This window comes from Coregonus lavaretus (assembly GCF_964263955.1).
Source record: "Coregonus lavaretus genome assembly, contig: HAP1_SCAFFOLD_1722, whole genome shotgun sequence".
NCBI lineage: Eukaryota > Metazoa > Chordata > Actinopteri > Salmoniformes > Salmonidae > Coregonus > Coregonus lavaretus.
The window spans coordinates 3,029-28,176 of NW_028159998.1; the positions used below are offsets into that span (position 1 = coordinate 3,029).

General features: G+C 44.6%; 1 protein-coding gene across 1 annotated transcript in view; it reads right to left on the reverse strand.

The window, feature by feature from the left end:
• Positions 1-459: 459 nt before the first annotated feature.
• The window catches only part of LOC311122283 (plexin-B3-like), a gene marked incomplete at its 3' end in the record, with an annotated part of 58,835 nt that continues 34,146 nt past the window's right edge, over positions 460-25,148 (reverse strand). Inside the window, exons 7-15 of the mRNA XM_084196670.1 lie at positions 24,262-24,421; positions 19,384-19,492; positions 18,116-18,224; positions 13,248-13,376; positions 12,982-13,098; positions 10,265-10,355; positions 5,157-5,334; positions 1,415-1,428; positions 460-1,059 (exon numbers count right to left, since the gene is read on the reverse strand). Of these exons, the coding sequence (XP_084052796.1) occupies positions 460-1,059; positions 1,415-1,428; positions 5,157-5,334; positions 10,265-10,355; positions 12,982-13,098; positions 13,248-13,376; positions 18,116-18,224; positions 19,384-19,492; positions 24,262-24,421 (1,507 nt within the window). The remainder of the gene's footprint in view (positions 1,060-1,414; positions 1,429-5,156; positions 5,335-10,264; positions 10,356-12,981; positions 13,099-13,247; positions 13,377-18,115; positions 18,225-19,383; positions 19,493-24,261; positions 24,422-25,148) is intronic.

The window sequence follows — 25,148 nt, forward strand, 5'->3', positions numbered from 1 at the left end:
GAGGAGCGAAGGAGACGAGACCATAAAGACAACATGAGAACAAGCAGACATAAACGCTCAGAAAAATGAAAAAAAAAAAAAAATTGATTCTGCGATACAGACATTTGGAATATCGCGCAAAAACATACATTCAAATGAATCGAATTAATTTGATATATTGCCCAGCCCTAATCGGAGCAGGACAATACATGAATAACCCTTTCTGAACCATCTGTTAAAAGCTTGATTAGAAGTTGTGGAGAGCAGCACACAGTGGACCTGAGAACAGCCCAGAGCACCCACAATGCTTCACAACATAAAAAGGTGTTAACAGAAGTGTGTGGGTCCCTGTGCATCAGGGTTTCCGTTATCTGGTTATTGCCGGCTTTTGGCAGATAGAAACAATGGAAAGCCGATAAAAAAATCTGGTTGACGGCCAAATTGTCAGAGCTCCAGCATACAGAGCTCCAGCATACAGACCTCCGGCATTCAGAGCTCCAGCATTCAGAGCTCCGGCATACAGAGCTCCGGCATACAGAGCTCCGGCATACAGAGCTCCAGCATTCAGAGCTCCAGCATTCAGAGCTCCGGCATTCAGAGCTCCAGCATTCAGAGCTCCAGCATTCAGAGCTCCAGCATTCAGAGCTCCAGCATTCAGAGCTCCGGCATACAGAGCTCCGGCATACAGAGCTCCGGCATACAGAGCTCCGGCATACAGCGCTCCGGCATTCAGAGCTACAGCATACAGAGCTCCGGCATTCAGAGCTCCGGCATTCAGAGCTCCAGCATACAGAGCTCCAGCATTCAGAGCTCCAGCATACAGAGCTCCAGCATTCAGAGCTCCAGCATACAGAGCTCCAGCATACAGACCTCCGGCATACAGAGCTCCAGCATTCAGAGCTCCAGCATTCAGAGCTCCAGCATTCAGAGCTCCAGCATTCAGAGCTCCAGCATTCAGAGCTCCAGCATTCAGAGCTCCAGCATTCAGAGCTCCAGCATTCAGAGCTACGGCATTCAGAGCTCCAGCATACAGAGCTCCAGCATACAGACCTCCGGCATACAGAGCTCCAGCATACGGAGCTCCAGCATACAAACAGTGCGAGAGCAGCCCCTAAACAGCTCTTTGCTGCTGGAGTGAAACGTGCTTTTACAAGCCCATTCATTGCACAACAATTACAAACGTATTAAAAACAATCACGTGTTAAAAACTGTTTTGATGGCCACGACTAAAAAAAAGCTACTATTTTTATTTATCAACTGGTAATTGAAGCACACCTCCCATTCACATTCAAATGCAACGGTAGGCAGGCTATCGGCATGTCAGTCACCCACCACTTTGCAATGTGAGCTGTTGGAGCCAATATGAAAAACATAGACCAATACTTCATTGTGTGAAACCTTAACATTTTACTTCATAGTATAAGGCGTGTCTTACCTTCAAAGTAGAGCCTAAATCCCACCATAGAAACATGGACGCAATTATTTTATAAAGACTTCCTCATATGCCATTGAAATCATAGGCAACCCATTCTATAGCCACATCATATTAACAACCCATCCTATAGCCACATCATATTAACAACCCATCATATTAACAACCCATTCTATAGTCACATCATATTAACAACCCATCCTATAGCCACATCATATTAACAACCCATCATATTAACAACCCATCATATTAACAACCCATCCTATAGTCACATCATATTAACAACCCATCATATTAACAACCCATCCTATAGTCACATCATATTAACAACCCATCATATTAACAACCCATCATATTAACAACCCATCCTATAGTCACATCATATTAACAACCCATCCTATAGCCACATCATATTAACAACCCATTCTATAGCCACATCATATTAACAACCCATCCTATAGCCACATCATATTAACAACCCATCCTATAGTCACATCATATTAACAACCCATTCTATAGCCACATCATATTAACAACCCATCCTATAGTCACATCATATTAACAACCCATCCTATAGCCACATCATATTAACAACCCATCATATTAACAACCCATCCTATAGCCACATCATATTAACAACCCATCCTATAGCCACATCATATTAACAACCCATCATATTAACAACCCATCCTATAGTCACATCATATTAACAACCCATCCTATAGTCACATCATATTAACAACCCATCATATTAACAACCCATCATATTAACAACCCATCCTATAGTCACATCATATTAACAACCCATCATATTAACAACCCATCATATTAACAACCCATCATATTAACAACCCATCCTATAGCCACATCATATTAACAACCCATCCTATAGTCACATCATATTAACAACCCATCCTATAGCCACATCATATTAACAACCCATCATATTAACAACCCATCCTATAGCCACATCATATTAACAACCCATCCTATAGTCACATCATATTAACAACCCATCCTATAGCTACATCATATTAACAACCCATCCTATAGCCACATCATATTAACAACCCATCCCATAGTCACATCATATTAACAACCCATCCTATAGTCACATCATATTAACAACCCATCCTATAGTAACATCATATTAACAACCCATCCTATAGCCACATCATATTAACAACCCATCCTATAGTCACATCATATTAACAACCCATCCTATAGTCACATCATATTAACAACCCATCCTATAGTCACATCATATTAACAACCCATCCTATAGCCACATCATATTAACAACCCATCATATTAACAACCCATCCTATAGTCACATCATATTAACAACCCATCCTATAGTCACATCATATTAACAACCCATCATATTAACAACCCATCCTATAGCCACATCATATTAACAACCCATCATATTAACAACCCATCCTATAGTCACATCATATTAACAACCCATCCTATAGTCACATCATATTAACAACCCATCATATTAACAACCCATCATATTAACAACCCATCATATAGCCACATCATATTAACAACCCATCATATTAACAACCCATCCTATAGCCACATCATATTAACAACCCATCATATTAACAACCCATCCTATAGCCACATCATATTAACAACCCATCCTATAGTCACATTATATTAACAACCCATCCTATAGTCACATCATATTAACAACCCATCCTATAGTCACATCATATTAACAACCCATCCTATAGTCACATCATATTAACAACCCATCCTATAGTCACATCATATTAACAACCCATCCTATAGTCACATCATATTAACAACCCATCCTATAGTCACATCATATTAACAACCCATCCTATAGTCACATCATATTAACAACCTATCATATTAACAACCCATCCTATAGTCACATCATATTAACAACCCATCCTAGCCACATCATATTAACAACCCATCCTATAGCCACATCATATTAACAACCCATCATATTAACAACCCATCCTATAGTCACATCATATTAACAACCCATCCTATAGTCACATCATATTAACAACCCATCCTATAGTCACATCATATTAACAACCCATCCCATAGTCACATCATATTAACAACCCATCCTATAGTCACATCATATTAACAACCCATCCTATAGTCACATCATATTAACAACCCATCATATTAACAACCCATCCTATAGTCACATCATATTAACAACCCATCATATTAACAACCCATCCGAGTCACATCATATTAACAACCCATCCTAACACATATGGAATCATGTAGTAACCAAAAAAAGTGTCAAACAAATCAAAATATATTTTATATTTGAGATTCTTCAAAGTAGCCACCCTTTGCCATGATGACAGCTTTGCACACTCTTGGCATTCTCTCAACCAGCTTCATGGGGTAGTCACCTGGAATGCATTTCAATTAACAGGTGTGCCTTGTTAAAAGTTAATTTGTGGAATTTCTTTCCTTCTTAATGCGTTTGAGCCAATCAGTTGTGTTGTGACAAGGTAGGGGGGGTATACAGAAGATAGCCCTATTTGGTAAAAGACCAAGTCCATATTATGGCAAGAACAGCTCAAATAGGCAAAGAGAAATTACAGTCCATCATTACTTTAAGACACAAAGGTCAGTCAATCCGGAAAATATCAAGAACTTTGAAAGTTTCTTTAAGTGCAGTCGCAAAAACCATCAAGCGCTGTGATGAAACTGGCTCTCATGAGGACCGCCACAGGAATGGAAGACCCAGAATTACCTCTGCTGCAGAGGATAAGTTCATTAGAGTTACCAGCCTCAGAAATTGCAGGCCAAATAAATGCTTCACAGAGTTCAAGTAACAGACACATCTCAACATCAACTGTTCAGAGGAGACTGCTTGAATCAGGCCTTCATGGTTGAATTGCTGCAAAGAAACCACTACTAAAGGACACCAATAACAAGAAGAGACTTGCTTGGGTCAAGAAACACGAGCAATGGACATTAGACCCGTGGATATCTGTCCTTTGGTCTGATGAGTCCAAATTAGAGATTTTTGGTTCCAACCGCTGTGTCTTTGTGAGACGCAGAGTAGGTGAACAGATGATCTCCGCATGTGTGGTTCTCACCGTGAAGCATGGAGGAGGAGGTGTGATGGTGTGGGGGTGCTTTGCTGGTGACACTGTCAGTGATTTATTTAGAATTCAAGGAACACTTAACCAGCATGGCTACCACAGCATTCTGCAGCGATACACCATCCCATCTGGTTTGCGCTTAGTGGGACTATCATTTGTTTTTCAACAGGACAATGACCCAACACACCTCCAGACTGTGTAAGGGATATTTTACCAAGAAGGAGAGTGATGGAGTGCTGCATCAGATGACCTGGCCTCCACAATCCCCGACCTCAACCCAATTGAGATGGTTTGGGATGAGTTGGACCGCAGAGTGAAGGAAAAACAGCCAACAAGTGCTCAGCATATGTGGGAACTCCTTCAATACTGTTGGAAAAAGCATTCCAGGTCAAGCTGGTTGAGAGAATTCCAAGAGTGTGCAAAGCTGTCATCAAGGCAAAGGGTGGCTACTTTGAAGAATCTCAAATATAAAATATATTTTGATTTGTTTGACACTTTTTTTGGTTACTACATGATTCCATACGTGTTATTTCATAGTTTTGATGTCTTCACTATTATTCTACAATGTAGAAAAATAAAGAAAAACCCTTGAATGTGTCCAAACATTGGACTGGTAGTGTAAGTACCCTACCTGTGTGATCTGAGGCGGGGGGCAGGTGTCGGCCGGCCCAGGTGTGCTGGTACAGGAGAGGTTGTAGACACAGCCGGGGGACTCTCCTCCACACCAGACACAGCCGTACTCAGACGACACCGCTCTGCACTGACTACAGTCAGACTGGCCCACCGAACAGTCATAGAGCTGCACTGTGGGACAACACAACACACAACTGGTCATAAAGCTGCACTTTGGGACAACACAACACACAACTGGTCATAGAGCTGCACTGTGGGACAACACAACACACAACTGGTCATAAAGCTGCACTTTGGGACAACACAACACAACACACAACTGGTCATAAAGCTGCACTGTGGGACAACACAACACACAACTGGTCATAGAGCTGCACTTTGGGACAACACAACACACAACTGGTCATAGAGCTGCACTGTGGGACAACACAACACACAACTGGTCATAAAGCTGCACTTTGGGACAACACAACACAACACACAACTGGTCATAAAGCTGCACTGTGGGACAACACAACACACAACTGGTCATAAAGCTGCACTGTGGGACAACACAACACAACACACAACTGGTCATAAAGCTGCACTGTGGGACAACACAACACACAACTGGTCATAAAGCTGCACTGTGGGACAACACAACACACAACTGGTCATAAAGCTGCACTGTGGGACAACACAACACACAACTGGTCATAGAGCTGCACTGTGGGACAACACAACACAACACACAACTGGTCATAGAGCTGCACTGTGGGACAACACAACACACAACTGGTCATAGAGCTGCACTGTGGGACAACACAACACACAACTGGTCATAGAGCTGCACTGTGGGACAGCACAACACAACACACAACTGGTCATAGAGCTGCACTGTGGGACAACACAACACAACACACAACTGGTCATAGAGCTGCACTGTGGGACAACACAACACACAACTGGTCATAGAGCTGCACTGTGGGACAACACAACACACAACTGGTCATAAAGCTGCACTGTGGGACAACACAACACACAACTGGTCATAAAGCTGCACTGTGGGACAACACAACACACAACTGGTCATAGAGCTGCACTGTGGGACAACACAACACACAACTGGTCATAAAGCTGCACTTTGGGACAACACAACACACAACTGGTCATAAAGCTGCACTGTGGGACAACACAACACACAACTGGTCATAGAGCTGCACTGTGGGACAACACAACACACAACTGGTCATAGAGCTGCACTGTGGGACAACACAACACACACAGCTGGTCATAAAGCTGCACTGTGGGACAACACAACACACAACTGGTCATAAAGCTGCACTGTGGGACAACACAACACACAACTGGTCATAAAGCTGCACTGTGGGACAACACAACACACAACTGGTCATAGAGCTGCACTGTGGGACAACACAACACACAACTGGTCATAGAGCTGCACTGTGGGACAACACAACACACAACTGGTCATAGAGCTGCACTGTGGGACAACACAACACAACACACAACTGGTCATAGAGCTGCACTGTGGGACAACACAACACACAACTGGTCATAAAGCTGCACTTTGGGACAACACAACACACAACTGGTCATAGAGCTGCACTGTGGGACAACACAACACACAACTGGTCATAGAGCTGCACTGTGGGACAACACAACACACAACTGGTCATAAAGCTGCACTGTGGGACAACACAACACACAACTGGTCATAGAGCTGCACTGTGGGACAACACAACACAACACACAACTGGTCATAAAGCTGCACTTTGGGACAACACAACACACAACTGGTCATAGAGCTGCACTGTGGGACAACACAACACACAACTGGTCATAAAGCTGCACTGTGGGACAACACAACACACAACTGGTCATAAAGCTGCACTGTGGGACAACACAACACACAACTGGTCATAAAGCTGCACTGTGGGACAACACAACACACAACTGGTCATAGAGCTGCACTTTGGGACAACACAACACACAACTGGTCATAGAGCTGCACTGTGGGACAACACAACACAACACACAACTGGTCATAGAGCTGCACTGTGGGACAACACAACACACAACTGGTCATAGAGCTGCACTGTGGGACAACACAACACACAACTGGTCATAGAGCTGCACTGTGGGACAACACAACACAACACACAACTGGTCATAGAGCTGCACTGTGGGACAACACAACACACAACTGGTCATAGAGCTGCACTGTGGGACAACACAACACACAACTGGTCATAGAGCTGCACTGTGGGACAACACAACACACAACTGGTCATAGAGCTGCACTGTGGGACAACACAACACACAACTGGTCATAGAGCTGCACTGTGGGACAACACAACACAACACACAACTGGTCATAAAGCTGCACTGTGGGACAACACAACACAACACACAACTGGTCATAAAGCTGCACTGTGGGACAACACAACACACAGCTGGTCATAAAGCTGCACTGTGGGACAACACAACACACAACTGGTCATAGAGCTGCACTGTGGGACAACACAACACACAACTGGTCATAGAGCTGCACTGTGGGACAACACAACACACAACTGGTCATAGAGCTGCACTGTGGGACAACACAACACAACACACAACTGGTCATAAAGCTGCACTGTGGGACAACACAACACAACACACAACTGGTCATAAAGCTGCACTGTGGGACAACACAACACACAACTGGTCATAAAGCTGCACTGTGGGACAACACAACACACAACTGGTCATAGAGCTGCACTGTGGGACAACACAACACACAACTGGTCATAGAGCTGCACTGTGGGACAACACAACACAACACACAACTGGTCATAAAGCTGCACTGTGGGACAACACAACACACAACTGGTCATAGAGCTGCACTGTGGGACAACACAACACACAACTGGTCATAGAGCTGCACTGTGGGACAACACAACACACAACTGGTCATAGAGCTGCACTGTGGGACAGCACAACACAACACACAACTGGTCATAAAGCTGCACTGTGGGACAACACAACACACAACTGGTCATAAAGCTGCACTGTGGGACAACACAACACAACACACAACTGGTCATAAAGCTGCACTGTGGGACAACACAACACACAACTGGTCATAGAGCTGCACTGTGGGACAACACAACACACAACTGGTCATAGAGCTGCACTGTGGGACAACACAACACAACACACAACTGGTCATAGAGCTGCACTGTGGGACAACACAACACACAACTGGTCATAGAGCTGCACTGTGGGACAACACAACACACAACTGGTCATAGAGCTGCACTGTGGGACAACACAACACACACAGCTGGTCATAAAGCTGCACTGTGGGACAACACAACACACAACTGGTCATAAAGCTGCACTGTGGGACAACACAACACACAACTGGTCATAAAGCTGCACTGTGGGACAACACAACACACAACTGGTCATAGAGCTGCACTGTGGGACAACACAACACACAACTGGTCATAAAGCTGCACTTTGGGGCAACACAACACAACACACAACTGGTCATAAAGCTGCACTGTGGGACAACACAACACACAGCTGGTCATAAAGCTGCACTGTGGGACAACACAACACACAACTGGTCATAGAGCTGCACTGTGGGACAACACAACACACAACTGGTCATAGAGCTGCACTGTGGGACAACACAACACACAACTGGTCATAGAGCTGCACTGTGGGACAACACAACACACAACTGGTCATAGAGCTGCACTGTGGGACAACACAACACACAACTGGTCATAAAGCTGCACTGTGGGACAACACAACACACAACTGGTCATAGAGCTGCACTGTGGGACAACACAACACACAACTGGTCATAGAGCTGCACTGTGGGACAACACAACACAACACACAACTGGTCATAAAGCTGCACTGTGGGACAACACAACACAACACACAACTGGTCATAAAGCTGCACTGTGGGACAACACAACACACAACTGGTCATAAAGCTGCACTGTGGGACAACACAACACACAACTGGTCATAGAGCTGCACTGTGGGACAACACAACACACAACTGGTCATAGAGCTGCACTGTGGGACAACACAACACACAACTGGTCATAGAGCTGCACTGTGGGACAACACAACACACAACTGGTCATAGAGCTGCACTGTGGGACAACACAACACAACACACAACTGGTCATAGAGCTGCACTGTGGGACAACACAACACACAACTGGTCATAGAGCTGCACTGTGGGACAACACAACACACAACTGGTCATAGAGCTGCACTGTGGGACAACACAACACACAACTGGTCATAGAGCTGCACTGTGGGACAACACAACACACAACTGGTCATAGAGCTGCACTGTGGGACAACACAACACAACACACAACTGGTCATAGAGCTGCACTGTGGGACAACACAACACACAACTGGTCATAGAGCTGCACTGTGGGACAACACAACACACAACTGGTCATAAAGCTGCACTGTGGGACAACACAACACACAACTGGTCATAAAGCTGCACTGTGGGACAACACAACACACAACTGGTCATAGAGCTGCACTGTGGGACAACACAACACACAACTGGTCATAGAGCTGCACTGTGGGACAACACAACACAACACACAACTGGTCATAAAGCTGCACTGTGGGACAACACAACACACAACTGGTCATAAAGCTGCACTGTGGGACAACACAACACACAACTGGTCATAGAGCTGCACTGTGGGACAACACAACACACAACTGGTCATAAAGCTGCACTGTGGAACAACACAACACACAACTGGTCTTAGCAATAAAGAAGCAATATTTTGAAGTCCACTTTTATTGTTTTCTAAGAGTTGCTGAATATGTTCCTCATTCTGAAGAGACCCTATACCCCAACCCCCAACCCCTAATCCCCAACCCATAACCCCCAACCCCTAACCCCCAACCCCTAATCCCCAACCCTAACCCCCAACCCTAACCCCCAACCCCTAATCCCCAACCCTAACCCCCAACCCTAACCCCCAACCCCTAACCCCCAACCCTAACCCAGGGCAAAGCAGGACAACAGAAGTGAATATACTGAATACAGAAGACTTACGTCTGAGATTGGGGGCAGAGTCGATGTGATGCGAGCCTCTCTGCAGATAGATGGGAGCTGAGTATTCCAACTGTTTCAATGGGTACTGGAACTGGAAGAGGAGGGGAGAGAGGAGGGAAGATGAGGAGGAGAGAGGAGAGGAAGAGATGAGGAGAGAGGCGAGGAGAGGAGGAGAGAGGAGAGGAAGAGATGAGGAGAGAGGAGGGGAGAGGAGGAGGGAAGATGAGGAGAGAGAGGGGAGAGGAGAGGAGAGAGGAGGAGAGAGGAGGAGAGAGGAGGGGAAGAGATGAGGAGAGAGGAGAGGAGAGGAGGAGAGAGGAGAGGAAGAGATGAGGAGAGAGAGGAGAGAGGAGGGGAGAGGAGGAGAGCACTCATTATAGTTATGACTGTCACCCCATTATAGTTATGACTGTCACCCCATTATAGTTATGACTGTCACCCCAATATAGTTATGACTGTCACCCCAATATAGTTATGACTGTCACCTCAATATAGTTATGACTGTCACCTCAATATAGTTATGACTGTCACCTCAATATAGTTATGACTGTCACCTCAATATAGTTATGACTGTCACCTTAATATAGTTATGACTGTCACCTCAATATAGTTATGACTGTCACCTCATTATAGTTATGACTGTCACCTCAATATAGTTATGACTGTCACCTCAATATAGTTATGACTGTCACCTCATTATAGTTATGACTGTCACCCCATTATAGTTATGACTGTCACCCCATTATAGTTATGACTGTCACCCCAATATAGTTATGACTGTCACCCCAATATAGTTATGACTGTCACCCCAATATAGTTATGACTGTCACCTCAATATAGTTATGACTGTCACCTCAATATAGTTATGACTGTCACCTCAATATAGTTATGACTGTCACCTCATTATAGTTATGACTGTCACCTCATTATAGTATATATTATATGACTGTCACCTCAATAGGGCACCATAATACTGTGTGCAGATAAACAAACCAATAGATATTTTGTTTGTTGTGTACATGAATCTTAATGTACAGTGCATTCGGAAAGCATTCAGACCCCTTCACTTTTTCCACATTTTGTTATGTTACAGCCTTTTTCAAAAAATGGATTACAAAAATAATAATTATCGTCAATCTACAGACAATACCCCATAATGACAAAGCAAGAACAGGTTTATAGAACATTTTGCAAATGTATTAAAAATAAAAAACAGAAATACCTTATTTACATAAGTATTCAGACCCTTTGCTACGAGACTCAAAATTGAGCTCATGTGCATCCTGTTTCCATTGATCATTTTTGAGATGTTTCTACAACTTGATTGGAGTCCACCTGTGGTAAATTCAACTGATTTGACATGATTTGGAAAGGCACACACCTGTCTATATAGGGTCCCACAGTTGACAGTGCATGTCAGAGCAAAAACCAAGCCATGAGGTCGAAGGAATTGTCCGTATAGCTCCGAGACAGGATTGTGTCGAGGCACAGATCTGGGGAAGGGTACCAAAAAATGTCTGCTGCATTGAAGGTCCCCAAGAACACAGTGGCCTCCATCATTCTTAAATGGAAGAAGTTTGGAACCACCAAGACTCTTCCTAGAGCTGGCTGCCCGGCCAAACTGAGCAATCGGGGGAGAAGGGCCTTGGTCAGGGAGGTGACCAAGAACCCGATGGTCACTCTGACAGAGCTCCAGAGTTCCTCTGTGGAGATGGGAGAACCTTCCAGAATGCCAACTATCTCTGCAGCACTCCACCAATCAGGCCTTTATGGTAGAGTGGCCAGATGGAAGCCACTCCTCAGTAAAAGGCACATGACAGCCCGCTTGGAGTTTGCCAAAAGGCACCTAAAGGACTCTCAGACCATGAGAAACAAGATTATCTGGTCTGATGAAACCAAGATTGAACTCTTTGGCCTGAATGCCAAGCGTCACATCTGGAGGAAACCTGGCACCATCCCTACGGTGAAGCATGGTGGTGGCAGCGTCATGCTGTGGGGATGTTTTTCAGCAGCAGGGACTGGGAGACTAGTCAGGATCAAGGGAATGATGAACGGAGCAAAGTACAGAGAGATCCTTGATAAAAACCTGCTCCAGAGCGCTCAGGACCTCAAACTGGGGCGAAGGTTCCCTTTCCAACAGGACAACGACCCTACGCACACAGCCAAGACAACACAGGAGTGGCTTCAGGACAAGTCTCTGAATGTCCTTGAGTGGCCCAGCCAGAGCCTGGACTTGAACCCGATCTAACATCTCTGGAGATACCTGAAAATAGCTGTGCAGCGATGCTCCCCATCCAACCTGACAGAGCTTGAGAGGATCTGCAGAGAAGAATGGGAGAAACTCCCCAAATACAGGTGTGCCAAGCTTGTAGCGTCATACCCAAGAAGACTCGAGGCTGTAATCGCTGCCAAAGGTGCTTCAACAAAGTACTGAGTAAAGGGTCTGTATACTTATGTAAATGTAATATTTCAGTTTTATTTGATAAATTTGCTAAAATTTCTAAAAACCTGTTTTTGCTTTGTCATTATGAGGTATTGTGTGTAGATTGATGAGGGAAAAAAACAATTTAATCCATTTTAGAATAAGGCTAACATAACAAAATGTGGAAAAAGTAAAGGGGTCTGAATACTTTCCGAATGCACTGTACATCTTGGCATTTGAACGCTTTTTAGTTTAAATGTATTAGTGAGTGTGTGTCTATGGGGTTTGTGAATACCTTGTGGGCAGAGCAAGTGAAGGTGTACGTCTTGGTTTTTGGATCTTTCTCCAGAGTGGCGTTCAGTTTAAGCTCCTCCCCTTCCACAACCACGACACACACGTACTGCTCCTCGCCCTGAGATGAAGCATCAATGTAAAAATTATTTGTTTTTTTAAAGGACAAAGGATTTCAATTTATAGTAAACTCTTGAGTCCAGTTACCTGTGCATATGTTTGTAATCATTATCTATACTGCATTTCTAGGAAACTGCTGAGTCCAATCACCTGAAACATGTCGAGGTTCCTCCCCAGTAGGGTCAGAGGAGACAGGAAGCCCATGGGGACCAGAGGAGAGCTCTGTAGAGCCCACACACAGGGACAAGAGTCTGGACCCCGCGGCTCCAACTGCTCCTCCTAGTGGTCGGAGGTGGAAGCACACACACACAGACCAAATAATATATTACAGCAGAAACCAAAGAACCAAATAGTATCCTATTTCCTGTATAGTGCACTACTTTCAAACAGGGCCCTGTGGACATAGGGAATAGGGTGGACATTTGGGACAACGTTTGGAATGACTCAAAATGGAGAGGAGAGGCTGTGAAACAACAATACATTTTCAAGAGTATGACGTGCTATGGTTGGGTTATGGTTGGGTTATGGTTGGGTTATGGTTGGGCTATGGTTGGGCTATGGTTGGGTTAGGGTTGGGCTATGGTTGGGCTATGGTTGGGTTATGGTTGGGTTAAGGTTGGGTTATGGTTGGGTTAGGGTTGGGTTAGGGTTGGGTCAATGTTGAGTTAGGGTTGGGTTAGGGTTGGGTTATGGTTGGGTTAGGGTTGGGTAAAGGTTGGGTTGGGGTTGGGTTAGGGTTGGGTTATGGTTGGGTTAGGGTTGGGTAAAGGTTGGGTTATGGTTGGGTTAGGTTTGGGTTAGGGTTATGGTTGGGTTAGGGTTGGGCTATGGTTGGGTTAGGCTATGGTTGGGTTATGGTTGGGTTATGGTTGGGTTAGGGTTGGGTTATGGTTGGGTTAGGGTTGGGTTATGGTTGGGTTAGGGTTGGGCTATGGTTGGGCTATGGTTGGGCTATGGTTGGGTTATGGTTGGGTTAGGGTTGGGTTAGGGTTGGGTTAGGTTATGGTTGGGCTATGGTTGGGTTGGGGTTGGGTTATGGTTGGATTGGGGTTGGGTTAGGGTTGGGTTAGGGTTGGGTCAAGGTTGGGTTAGGGTTGGGTTAGGGTTGGGTTAGGGTTGGGTTAGGCTATGGTTGGGCTATGGTTGGGTTAGGGTTGGGCTATGGTTGGGCTATGGTTGGGTTATGGTTGGGTTAGGGTTGGGTTATGGTTGGGTTGGGTTAGGGTTGGGGTTGGGTTAGGGTTGGGGTTGGGTTAGGGTTATGGTTGGGTTAGGGTTGGGTTAGGGTTGGGTTATGGTTGGGTTAGGGTTGGGTAAAGGTTGGGTTGGGGTTGGGTTAGGGTTGGGTTAGGGTTGGGTTAGGGTTGAGTTAGGGTTGAGTTAGGGTTGAGTAAATGTTGAGTTAGGGTTGAGTTAGGGTTGAGTAAATGTTGAGTTAGAGTTGAGTTAGGGTTGAGTTAGGGTTGGGTCAATGTTGAGTTAGGGTTGGGTTAGGGTTGGGTTAGGGTTGAGTTAGGGTTGAGTTAGGGTTGGGTTAGGGTTGAGTTAGGGTTGAGTTAGGGTTGAGTAAATGTTGAGTTAGGGTTGAGTTAGAGTTGAGTAAGAGTTGAGCTAGGGTTGAGTTAGGGTTGAGTGAATGTTGAGTTAGGGTTGAGTTAGGTTTGGGTCAAGGTTGAGTTAGGGTTGAGTAAATGTTGAGTTAGGGTTGGGTCAGGGTTGAGTCAGGGTTGAGTTAGGGTTGAGTTAGGGTTGGGTTAGGGTTGAGTTAGGGTTGGGTTAGGGTTGGGTTAGGGTTGAGTAAATGTTGAGTTAGGGTTGAGTTAGGGTTGAGTAAATGTTGAGTTAGGGTTGGGTCAGGGTTGGGTTAGGGATGGGTTAGGGTTTAGTTAGGGTTGAGTTAGGGTTGAGTAAATGTTGAGTTAGGGTTGAGTTAGGGTTGAGTAAATGTTGAGTTAGGGTTGAGTTAGGGTTACATTTACATTTTAGTCATTTAGCAGACGCTCTTATCCAGAGCGACTTACAGTTAGTGAATACATATATTTTTTTTATACTGGCCCCCCGTGGGAATTGAACCCACAACCCTGGCGTTGCAAACGCCATGCTCTATCAACTGAGCTACATCCCTGCCGGCCATTCCCTCCCCTACTCTGGACGACGCTGGGCCAATTGTGCGCCGCCCATGAGTCTCCCGGTCGCGGCCGGCTGCGACAGAGCCTGGATTCGAACCAGGATCTCTAGTGGCACAGTTAGCACTGCGATGCAGTGCCTTAGACCACTGCGCCACTCAGGAGAGTTAGAGTTGAGTTAGGGTTGAGTTAGGATTGAGTTAGGGTTGAGTTAGGGTTGGGTCAAGGTTGAGTTAGGGTTGGGCCAAGGTTGAGTTAGGGTTGAGTTAGGGTTGAGTCAAGGTTGAGTTAGGGTTGAGTAAAGGTTGAGTTAGGGTTGAGTTAGGGTTGAGTTAGGGTTGGGTCAAGGTTGAGTTAGGGTTGAGTTAGGGATGAGTTAGGGTTGAGTTAGGGTTGGGTCAAGGTTGAGTTAGGGTTGAGTTAGGGTTGGGTTAGGGTTGGGTCAAGGTTGAGCTAGGGTTGAGTTAGGGTTGGGTCAAGGTTGAGTTAGAGTTGAGTTAGGGATGAGTCAAGGTTGAGTTAGGGTTGAGTCAAGGTTGAGTTAGGGTTGAGTCATGGTTGATTTAGGGTTGATTTAGGGTTGAGTTAGGGTTGAGTCAAGGTTGAGTCAAGGTTGGGTCAAGGTTGAGTTAGGGATGAGTTAGGGTTGGGTAAAGGTTGAGTTAGGGTTGAGTTAGGGTTGAGTCAAGGTTGAGTTAGGGTTGAGTCAAGGTTGAGTTAGGGTTGAGTTAGGGTTGGGTAAAGGTTGAGTCAAGGTTGAGTTAGGGTTGAGTTAGGGATGAGTTAGGGTTGAGTTAGGGTTGGGTAAAGGTTGAGTTAGGGTTGAGTTAGGGTTGAGTCAAGGTTGAGTTAGGTTTGAGTCAAGGTTGAGTTAGGGTTGAGTCATGGTTGATTTAGGGTTGAGTCAAGGTTGAGTTAGGGTTGAGTTAGGGTTGAGTCAAGGTTGAGTTAGGGTTGAGTTAGGGATGAGTTAGGGTTGAGTTAGGGTTGGGTAAAGGTTGAGTTAGGGTTGAGTTAGGGGTTGAGTTAGGGTTGAGTCATGGTTGAGTTAGGGTTGAGTTAGGGTTGGGTAAAGGTTGAGTTAGGGTTGAGTCAAGGTTGAGTTAGGGTTGAGTCAAGGTTGAGTCAAGGTTGAGTTAGGGTTGAGTTAGGGTTGAGTCAAGGTTGAATTAGGGTTGAGTTGGGGATGAGTTAGGGTTGAGTCAAGGTTGAGTTAGGGTTGAGTCAAGGTTGAGTTAGGGTTGAGTTAGGGTTGAGTCAAGGTTGAGTTAGGGTTGAGTCAAGGTTGAGTTAGGGTTGAGTCAAGGTTGAGTCAAGGTTGAGTTAGGGTTGAGTTAGGGTTGAGTCAAGGTTGAATTAGGGTTGAGTTGGGGATGAGTTAGGGTTGAGTCAAGGTTGAGTTAGGGTTGAGTCAAGGTTGAGTTAGGGTTGAGTTAGGGTTGAGTCAAGGTTGAGTTAGGGTTGAGTCAAGGTTGAGTTAGGGTTGAGTCAAGGTTGAGTTAGGGTTGAGTTAGGGTTGAGTCAAGGTTGAGTCAAGGTTGAGTCAAGGTTGAGTTAGGGTTGAGTCAAGGTTGAGTTAGGGTTGAGTCAAGGTTGAGTTAGGGTTGAGTCAAGGTTGAGTTAGGGTTGGGTCAAGGTTGAGTTAGGGTTGAGTCAAGGTTGAGTTAGGGTTGAGTTAGGGTTGAGTCAAGGTAGAGTTAGGGTTGAGTTAGGGTTGAGTCAAGGTTGAGTTAGGGTTGAGTCAAGGTTGAGTTTAGGGTTGAGTCAAGGTTGAGTTAGGGTTGAGTCAAGGTTGAGTCAAGGTTGAGTTAGGGTTGAGTTAGGGATGAGTTAGGGTTGAGTCAAGGTTGAGTTAGGGTTGAGTTAGGGTTGAGTCAAGGTTGAGTTAGGGTTGAGTTAGGGATGAGTTAGGGTTGAGTTAGGGTTGGGTAAAGGTTGAGTTAGGGTTGAGTTAGGGGTTGAGTTAGGGTTGAGTCATGGTTGAGTTAGGGTTGAGTTAGGGTTGGGTAAAGGTTGAGTTAGGGTTGAGTCAAGGTTGAGTTAGGGTTGAGTCAAGGTTGAGTCAAGGTTGAGTTAGGGTTGAGTTAGGGTTGAGTCAAGGTTGAATTAGGGTTGAGTTGGGGATGAGTTAGGGTTGAGTCAAGGTTGAGTTAGGGTTGAGTCAAGGTTGAGTTAGGGTTGAGTTAGGGTTGAGTCAAGGTTGAGTTAGGGTTGAGTCAAGGTTGAGTTAGGGTTGAGTCAAGGTTGAGTCAAGGTTGAGTTAGGGTTGAGTTAGGGTTGAGTCAAGGTTGAATTAGGGTTGAGTTGGGGATGAGTTAGGGTTGAGTCAAGGTTGAGTTAGGGTTGAGTCAAGGTTGAGTTAGGGTTGAGTTAGGGTTGAGTCAAGGTTGAGTTAGGGTTGAGTCAAGGTTGAGTTAGGGTTGAGTCAAGGTTGAGTTAGGGTTGAGTTAGGGTTGAGTCAAGGTTGAGTCAAGGTTGAGTCAAGGTTGAGTTAGGGTTGAGTCAAGGTTGAGTTAGGGTTGAGTCAAGGTTGAGTTAGGGTTGAGTCAAGGTTGAGTTAGGGTTGGGTCAAGGTTGAGTTAGGGTTGAGTCAAGGTTGAGTCAAGGTTGAGTTAGGGTTGAGTCAAGGTTGAGTTAGGGTTGAGTTAGGGTTGAGTCAAGGTTGAGTTAGGGTTGAGTCAAGGTTGAGTTAGGGTTGAGTCAAGGTTGAGTTTAGGGTTGAGTCAAGGTTGAGTTAGGGTTGAGTCAAGGTTGAGTCAAGGTTGAGTTAGGGTTGAGTTAGGGATGAGTTAGGGTTGAGTCAAGGTTGAGTTAGGGTTGAGTTAGGGTTGAGTCAAGGTTGAGTTAGGGTTGAGTCAAGGTTGAGTTAGGGTTGAGTAAAGGTTGTCTTACCAGTGAGTTGTGTATGGTGTGCTGCTTGGGGCAGCTGTTGTTGTGGGAACACAGCTCATCCAGAGAACACCAGTGACATGGCCAAACACTGCCCACACACGCCATACACCTAGAATACAGAGAGACATATGGACATGGCCAAACACTGCCCACACACGCCATACACCTAGAATACAGAGAGACATATGGATATGGCCAAACACTGCCCACACACGCCATACACCTAGAATACAGAGAGACATATGGATATGGCCAAACACTGCCCACACACGCCATACACCTAGAATACAGAGAGACATATGGATATGGCCAAACACTGCCCACACACGCCATACACCTAGAATACAGAGAGACATATGGATATGGCCAAACACTGCCCACACACGCCATACACCTAGAATACAGAGAGACATATGGATATGGCCAAACACTGCCCACACACGCCATACACCTAGAATACAGAGAGACATATGGATATGGCGTAACACTGCTCACACACGCCATACACCTAGAATACAGAGAGACATATAGATATGGCCAAACACTGCCCACACACGCCATACACCTAGAATACAGAGAGACATATGGATATGGCCAAACACTGCCCACACACGCCATACACCTAGAATACATACAGATATAGCTTGTGTGACTGTGTGTGTGTGTGTGTATGTGTTTATGCGTGTGCATGCAGTGTTTCCCCTAGGATTGTTTTCATCAGCGGTGGCAGGGTTAAGGCGGGGTTGAGGGGGTTGTGGGCGTGGCCAAAGCTAATTTCCTGCAATTCTACACATTTTGCCATGAGTTATGATGTGTTCTTATGCTATCTATCTGAGTGACTCAGACATTATAACTAAATCAATGGGAGCCCCACCATTACATTTTTGATTTGGTGGTTGTTAAAGATGATCTTATTAAAAAATATACAGGTCCATTGTCTTTTCTACGTACTATATCTGGTTTTAGATGTACAGGTCCATTGTCTTTTCTACGTACTATATCTGGTTTTAGATGTACAGGTCCATTGTCTTTTCTACGTACTATATCTGGTTTTAGATGTACAGGTCCATTGTCTTTTCTACGTACTATATCTGGTTTTAGATGTACAGGTCCATTGCCTTTTCTACGTACTATATCTGGTTTTAGATGTTTACAATGTTTTACCATCCCGCTGCTGCTAAATGAATATAGAGGAAACACTGGCATGTCTGTGCACACGCATGTGTGTGTGCCTGAGCGTGTGTGTGCGTGCGTTTGTTATATCTTACGGGGAGGTGGTGTTGAGTCGGCCCACAGCTCTACAGTCGTAGAAGGTGATGTCACTGCTAGAGATGGTCACGTCTCCGAACATCACAGACACACGCAGAGACATGTGGTCTACAGACAGACAGACAGACAGACAGACAGACAGACAGACAGACAGACAGACAGACAGAACAGACAGACAGGAGAGACCATAAAGATATGTCATGATGTGGTCCTCCGTAGCTCAGCTGGTAGAGCACGGCGCTTGTAACGCCAAGGGTAGTGGGTTCGATCCCCGGGGCCACCCATACACAAAAAAAATTATGCACGCATGACTGTAAGTCGCTTTGGATAAAAGCGTCTGCTAAATGGCATATTATTATTATTATTATTATTATTATATGCCAAACATCACAGACACACACAGAGACATGTGGTCTATGGAGAGGAGAGAGAGATATCCAGAGCCTTCAGAGAGTATTCATCCCTCTTGACCTATTCCACATGATGTTGTTGTTCCAGCCTGACTCAGCCAACTACACACCGTAACCATACTGACAAAGTCAAAGTGGAAACACCTGCTCATTTTTACTAATTTATTGAAATTGAAATACAGAAATATCTCATTTACATACAGTACCAGTCAAAAAGTTTGGACACGCCTACTCATTCCAGGGTTTTTCTTAATTTTTTTTACTATTTTCTACATTGTAGAATAATAGTGAAGACATCAAAATTACGAAATAGCACATATGGATTTGTTTAACATTTTTTTTGGTTACTACATGATTCCATATGTGTTATTTCATAGTTTTGATGTCTTCACTATTATTCTACAATGTAGAAAATAGTAAAAATAAAGAAAAACCCTTGAATGAGTAGGTGTGTCCAAACTTTTGACTGGTACTGTAAGTATTCACACCCCCTTTGCTATGACACTCCAAATTGAGCTCAGGTGCATTCAATTTCTATCGATCATCCTTGAGATGTCGCTACAACTTGATTGGAGTCCACCTGTGGCTAATTCAATTGTTTGGACATGATTTAGAAAGACACACACCTGTCTATATAAGGTCCCACAGTTGACAGTGCATGTCAGAACAGAAACTATACCATGACGTCCAAGGAACTGTCAGAGAGAATTGTGATGAGGCATATATATGGGGTAGGGTATACAACCATTTCTAGAGTGTTGAAAGTTTACAAGAGTACAGTGGTCTCCATCATTGGGAAATTTAAAAAATATCTGCCTAAAGCTGGCAGTCCGACCAAACTGAGCAACCGGGCAAGAAGGACCTTGGTCAGGGAGGTGACCAAGAACCCAATGACCACTCTGACAGAACTACAGAGTTCCTTGGCTGAGATGGGAGAACCTGCCAGAAGGACAACAGTCTCTACAGCACTTCACCAATCTGGACTTTATGGGAGAGTGGCCAGACGGAAGCCACTCCTGAGGAAAAAGGCACATGACAGAACGCCTGGAGTTGGCAAAAAGACACGTGAAAGACTCAGAGCATAAGGCAAAAGATTATGTGGTCTGATGAGACAAAAATTGAACTCTTTGGCCTGAATGCAAAGCTCTATGTCTGGAGAAAACCAGGCGGTGCTCATCACCTGTCTAACACCATCCCTACCGTGAAGCATGGTGGCGGCAGCATGCTATGGGGATGCTTTTCAGCGGCAGGTTCTGGGAGACTGGTAAGGATAGAGGGAACAATGAATGGGGCCAAATACAGGAAAATCCTGCTTTAGAGCGCAAACGACAGACTGGGGCGAAGATTTACGTTCCAACAGGACAATGACCCCAAGATGACCCCAAGATGACCCCAAGTACACAGCCAACAGGACAATGACCCCAAGTACACAGCCAACAGGACAATGACCCCAAGTACACAGCCAACAGGACAATGACCCCAAGATGACCCCAAGTACACAGCCAACAGGACAATGACCCCAAGTACACAGCCAACAGGACAATGACCCCAAGCACACAGCCAACAGGACAATGACCCCAAGTACACAGCCAACAGGACAATGACCCCAAGATGACCCCAAGTACACAGCCAACAGGACAATGACCCCAAGTACACAGCCAACAGGACAATGACCCCAAGCACACAGCCAACAGGACAATGACCCCAAGTACACAGCCAACAGGACAATGACCCCAAGTACACAGCCAACAGGACAATGACCCCAAGTACACAGCCAACAGGACAATGACCCCAAGTACACAGCCAACAGGACAATGACCCCAAGTACACAGCCAAACAGGACAATGACCCCAAGCACACAGCCAAAGCAACGCTGGAATGGCTTCAGAACAAGAATGTGAAAGTCCTTGAGTGGCCCAGCCAAAGCACAATTGAACATCTGTGGAAAGACTTCAGGAATGCTGTTCACCGCCGCTCCCCATCTAACTTAACAGAGCTTGAGAAAATCTGCAAGGAAGAATGGGAGAAAATCCCCAAGTCCAGATGTACAAAGATACAGACGTAACCAATACGACTCAAAGGTGCATCTACAAAGTATTAAACTCAGGGTGTGAACTATATCTGTTTTTCATTTTCAAAATATTTGCTAAAATTTCAACAACGGAAAAATCACTTTGTCATTATGGGGTATTGGCTGAGAGAAAAACATCTATTTAATCAATTTTGAATTCAGGCTGTAACACAATATAATGTGGAATAAGTCAAGGGGTATGAATACTTTCTGAAGGCTCTGTACATCATTCACACACACACACACACACACACACACAGACACCACAATAGTTTCTGTATACACATAATACATTTACATTACATTTTAGTCATTTAGCAGACGCTCTTATCCAGAGCAATTAGGGTTAAGTGCCTTGCTCAAGGGCACATCGACAGCTTTTTCACCTAGTCGGCTCGGGGATTAGAACCAGCGACCTTTCGGTTACTGGCGCAACGCTCTTAACCACTAAGCTACCTGCCACCCCAGACACACTGGTAGTATCTAGTCATGTGGTCTACAGAGAGGAGACAACAAAGGGTTTTCAATTTGGGTTTAGGATTCATCTCCTCCACCCATTATTTTTTTTCATATCGCATCAACAGTTTAAAAAAATAATAATATCTATGTCTCCCTTAATTTGGTTTTCGTACAGATGTCAACAGTCAGACTGTTGGAAAAGGTCTGACATTTCAGTTGCCCAGGCTCCTCCTATGGATAGATCCCATTGAAAAGCTATTCTGGCAGTTGGCATATCCAACAATCTATTCCAAAAACATATGGGGGATTGGAAGTGATGCAGACAATTACATAAATGAAAGTTACAATCTGCAATATTAAAGCTGATCTACCCCCTTTTTTTTTTTTAAGTCAAGTGTTATGGACATGTTCGTTTTTGAGATACCTCCTTAGCACCCCAAACTCCTGCTGAATAGTCCAGAACAGGACGCGCACGTCTGATCCAGTTTGGAATACGTAGCATAACCAGTATCTTTTGAGTGTTTTTGTTTTTCCTAGAACTCCCCCAAAAAGAGCGTTACTTGCTGAGTCGGGAAGATGTTCCGTATAGAAAGGTCATATGTTCATCAGTAAAAAGACACAAATATTTATATAATTGCTAGTAAACTCAAGAACGTCTTCACCAAAACAAAACTGAAAAAACACTTCTCTTAGTACCTGGTTTTCTAAATTGCATTATCTGTGTTTTTGTCAGGTTGATCACGAGTCTCCGTGTTTTACACCATTTGACTGCACATAATAACGTGTTCTGCTTCAGTTTCTGCCGTCAAAATAATATAATCAGCATATAAAAGGATACTTAGCATTTCATCATCAAATCTTACTCCAATATTTAACTGTTTCCTTTATTTTGCCAAATCATTTATAAAACATAGCAAACAAAGTCGGTGATAAGGCGTCTCATTGTTTTACACCCGAGGGTAACCAAGGGAAACCAATCTGTTCCATATTCATTATCACGCACACAGGCTGTTGGTGCTTTGTAAAGAGACTGAATTGCGTGATAACATTTCCCATCAACCCCTGTCTTTAACAAACTATAGGCTTAAAAGATCCCTATTTACAAAATCAAAAGCTTTCTGAAAATCAATGAAAAATGCAAAAGTAGGCTTCTCTTCGTGTAATCTATTTCTGATTATTATACAGACCCAGAAGATATGATCTATACAGGCTCTGGATTTACAGAAACCATTTTTGTTCTTCCAGCAGAATGTTTTGATCTTCCAGAAAGGTCATCAGCCTGTTGTTGAGGATGGATGAATATAATTTATAGACCGTACTTAATAAACTAATCCCTCTATAGTTCAGTGGCTCTCTCTGGTCATTTTTTGAAGATTTGGGAATGGGATTCACTATAGACTTATGGTAGTATACTGTACACTAAACAAATTTGGAGCAAATCATATAGGACGTCAATTAATTTATGGGATTTTAAAAGTTCATTAGGCAGTTCATCAATGCTATACAGCCTCCAGTTGCCTCAATGGATGATCAGTCAACATCATGATGAGTCATACATATACAGGCTTTTTGAAGAGGTGCGGGGGAGCAGTTGTTGTGGAGGTTAAGTGTCTTGCTCAAGGGCACAACAGCAGGCAATGGCATCTAGGATTTGATACCAGCAACCCTCTGGTTGCCAGTTCACTTCCCGCCAGACTTTTCCCGTCAGACACAGGATTCAAACTGGCTCTCCTCTTTAGCCGCTAGGCTACCTGCCGCCCCGGTTATTTCTATCTCAATTAGATTAATTTGGATAAATAATAAATGTGTTACATTGATTAAATTATAAATTAATTAAATAATTATGAAAACAAATCAAACTTTATTATTATATTTTTTTTATCGAATAATTCGAGATTTTTTCATATATAAAACGTAAAATAAAAATGGCATCCTACCACTTCCTGGTGGGCTGGGTGGGAGGAGCTCAGGCAGGGGTGATTGACAGGTGATGGTGGTTCCCGTGACGATGGCTGGCTGAGGGGGGAGGGTTCCGAAGGAGCAGGAAAGAGACTCCTCATCTGACAGGGTGGGCAGCTGGGCCACTGTTAGTGACACCTGGGATCGAGATCTATATATTATACATGCTGATTTTTATTCTGATTTTTTTTAAATAAGTATTTTAAAGGTTTATTGGGACAGATAGAAAGAGAGTGGGGGAGAGACATACAGGTAGGGTGGAGGGATTAATAACCACATGTACTGCAGGACCAGCCCAGACATTACCCACTAGACATTACCCACTAGACCAGCCCAGACATTACCCACTAGACATTACCCACTAGACCAGCCCAGACAATACCCACTAGACATTACCCACTAGACCAGCGCAGACAATACCCACTAGACATTACCCACTAGACCAGCCCAGACATTACCCACTAGACATTACCCACTAGACCAGCCCAGACATTACCCACTAGACCAGCCCAGACATTACCCACTAGACCAGCCCAGACATTACCCACTAGACCAGCGCAGACAATACCCACTAGACATTACCCACTAGACCAGCCCAGACATTACCCCCTAGACATTACCCACTAGACCAGCCCAGACATTACCCCCTAGACCAGCCCAGACATTACCCACTAGACCAGCCCAGACATTACCCACTAGACATTACCCACTAGACCAGCCCAGACATTACCCCCTAGACCAGCCCAGACATTACCCACTAGACCAGCCCAGACATTACCCACTAGACATTACCCACTAGACCAGCCCAGACATTACCCACTAGACATTACCCAGTAGACCAGCCCAGACAATACCCCCTAGACAT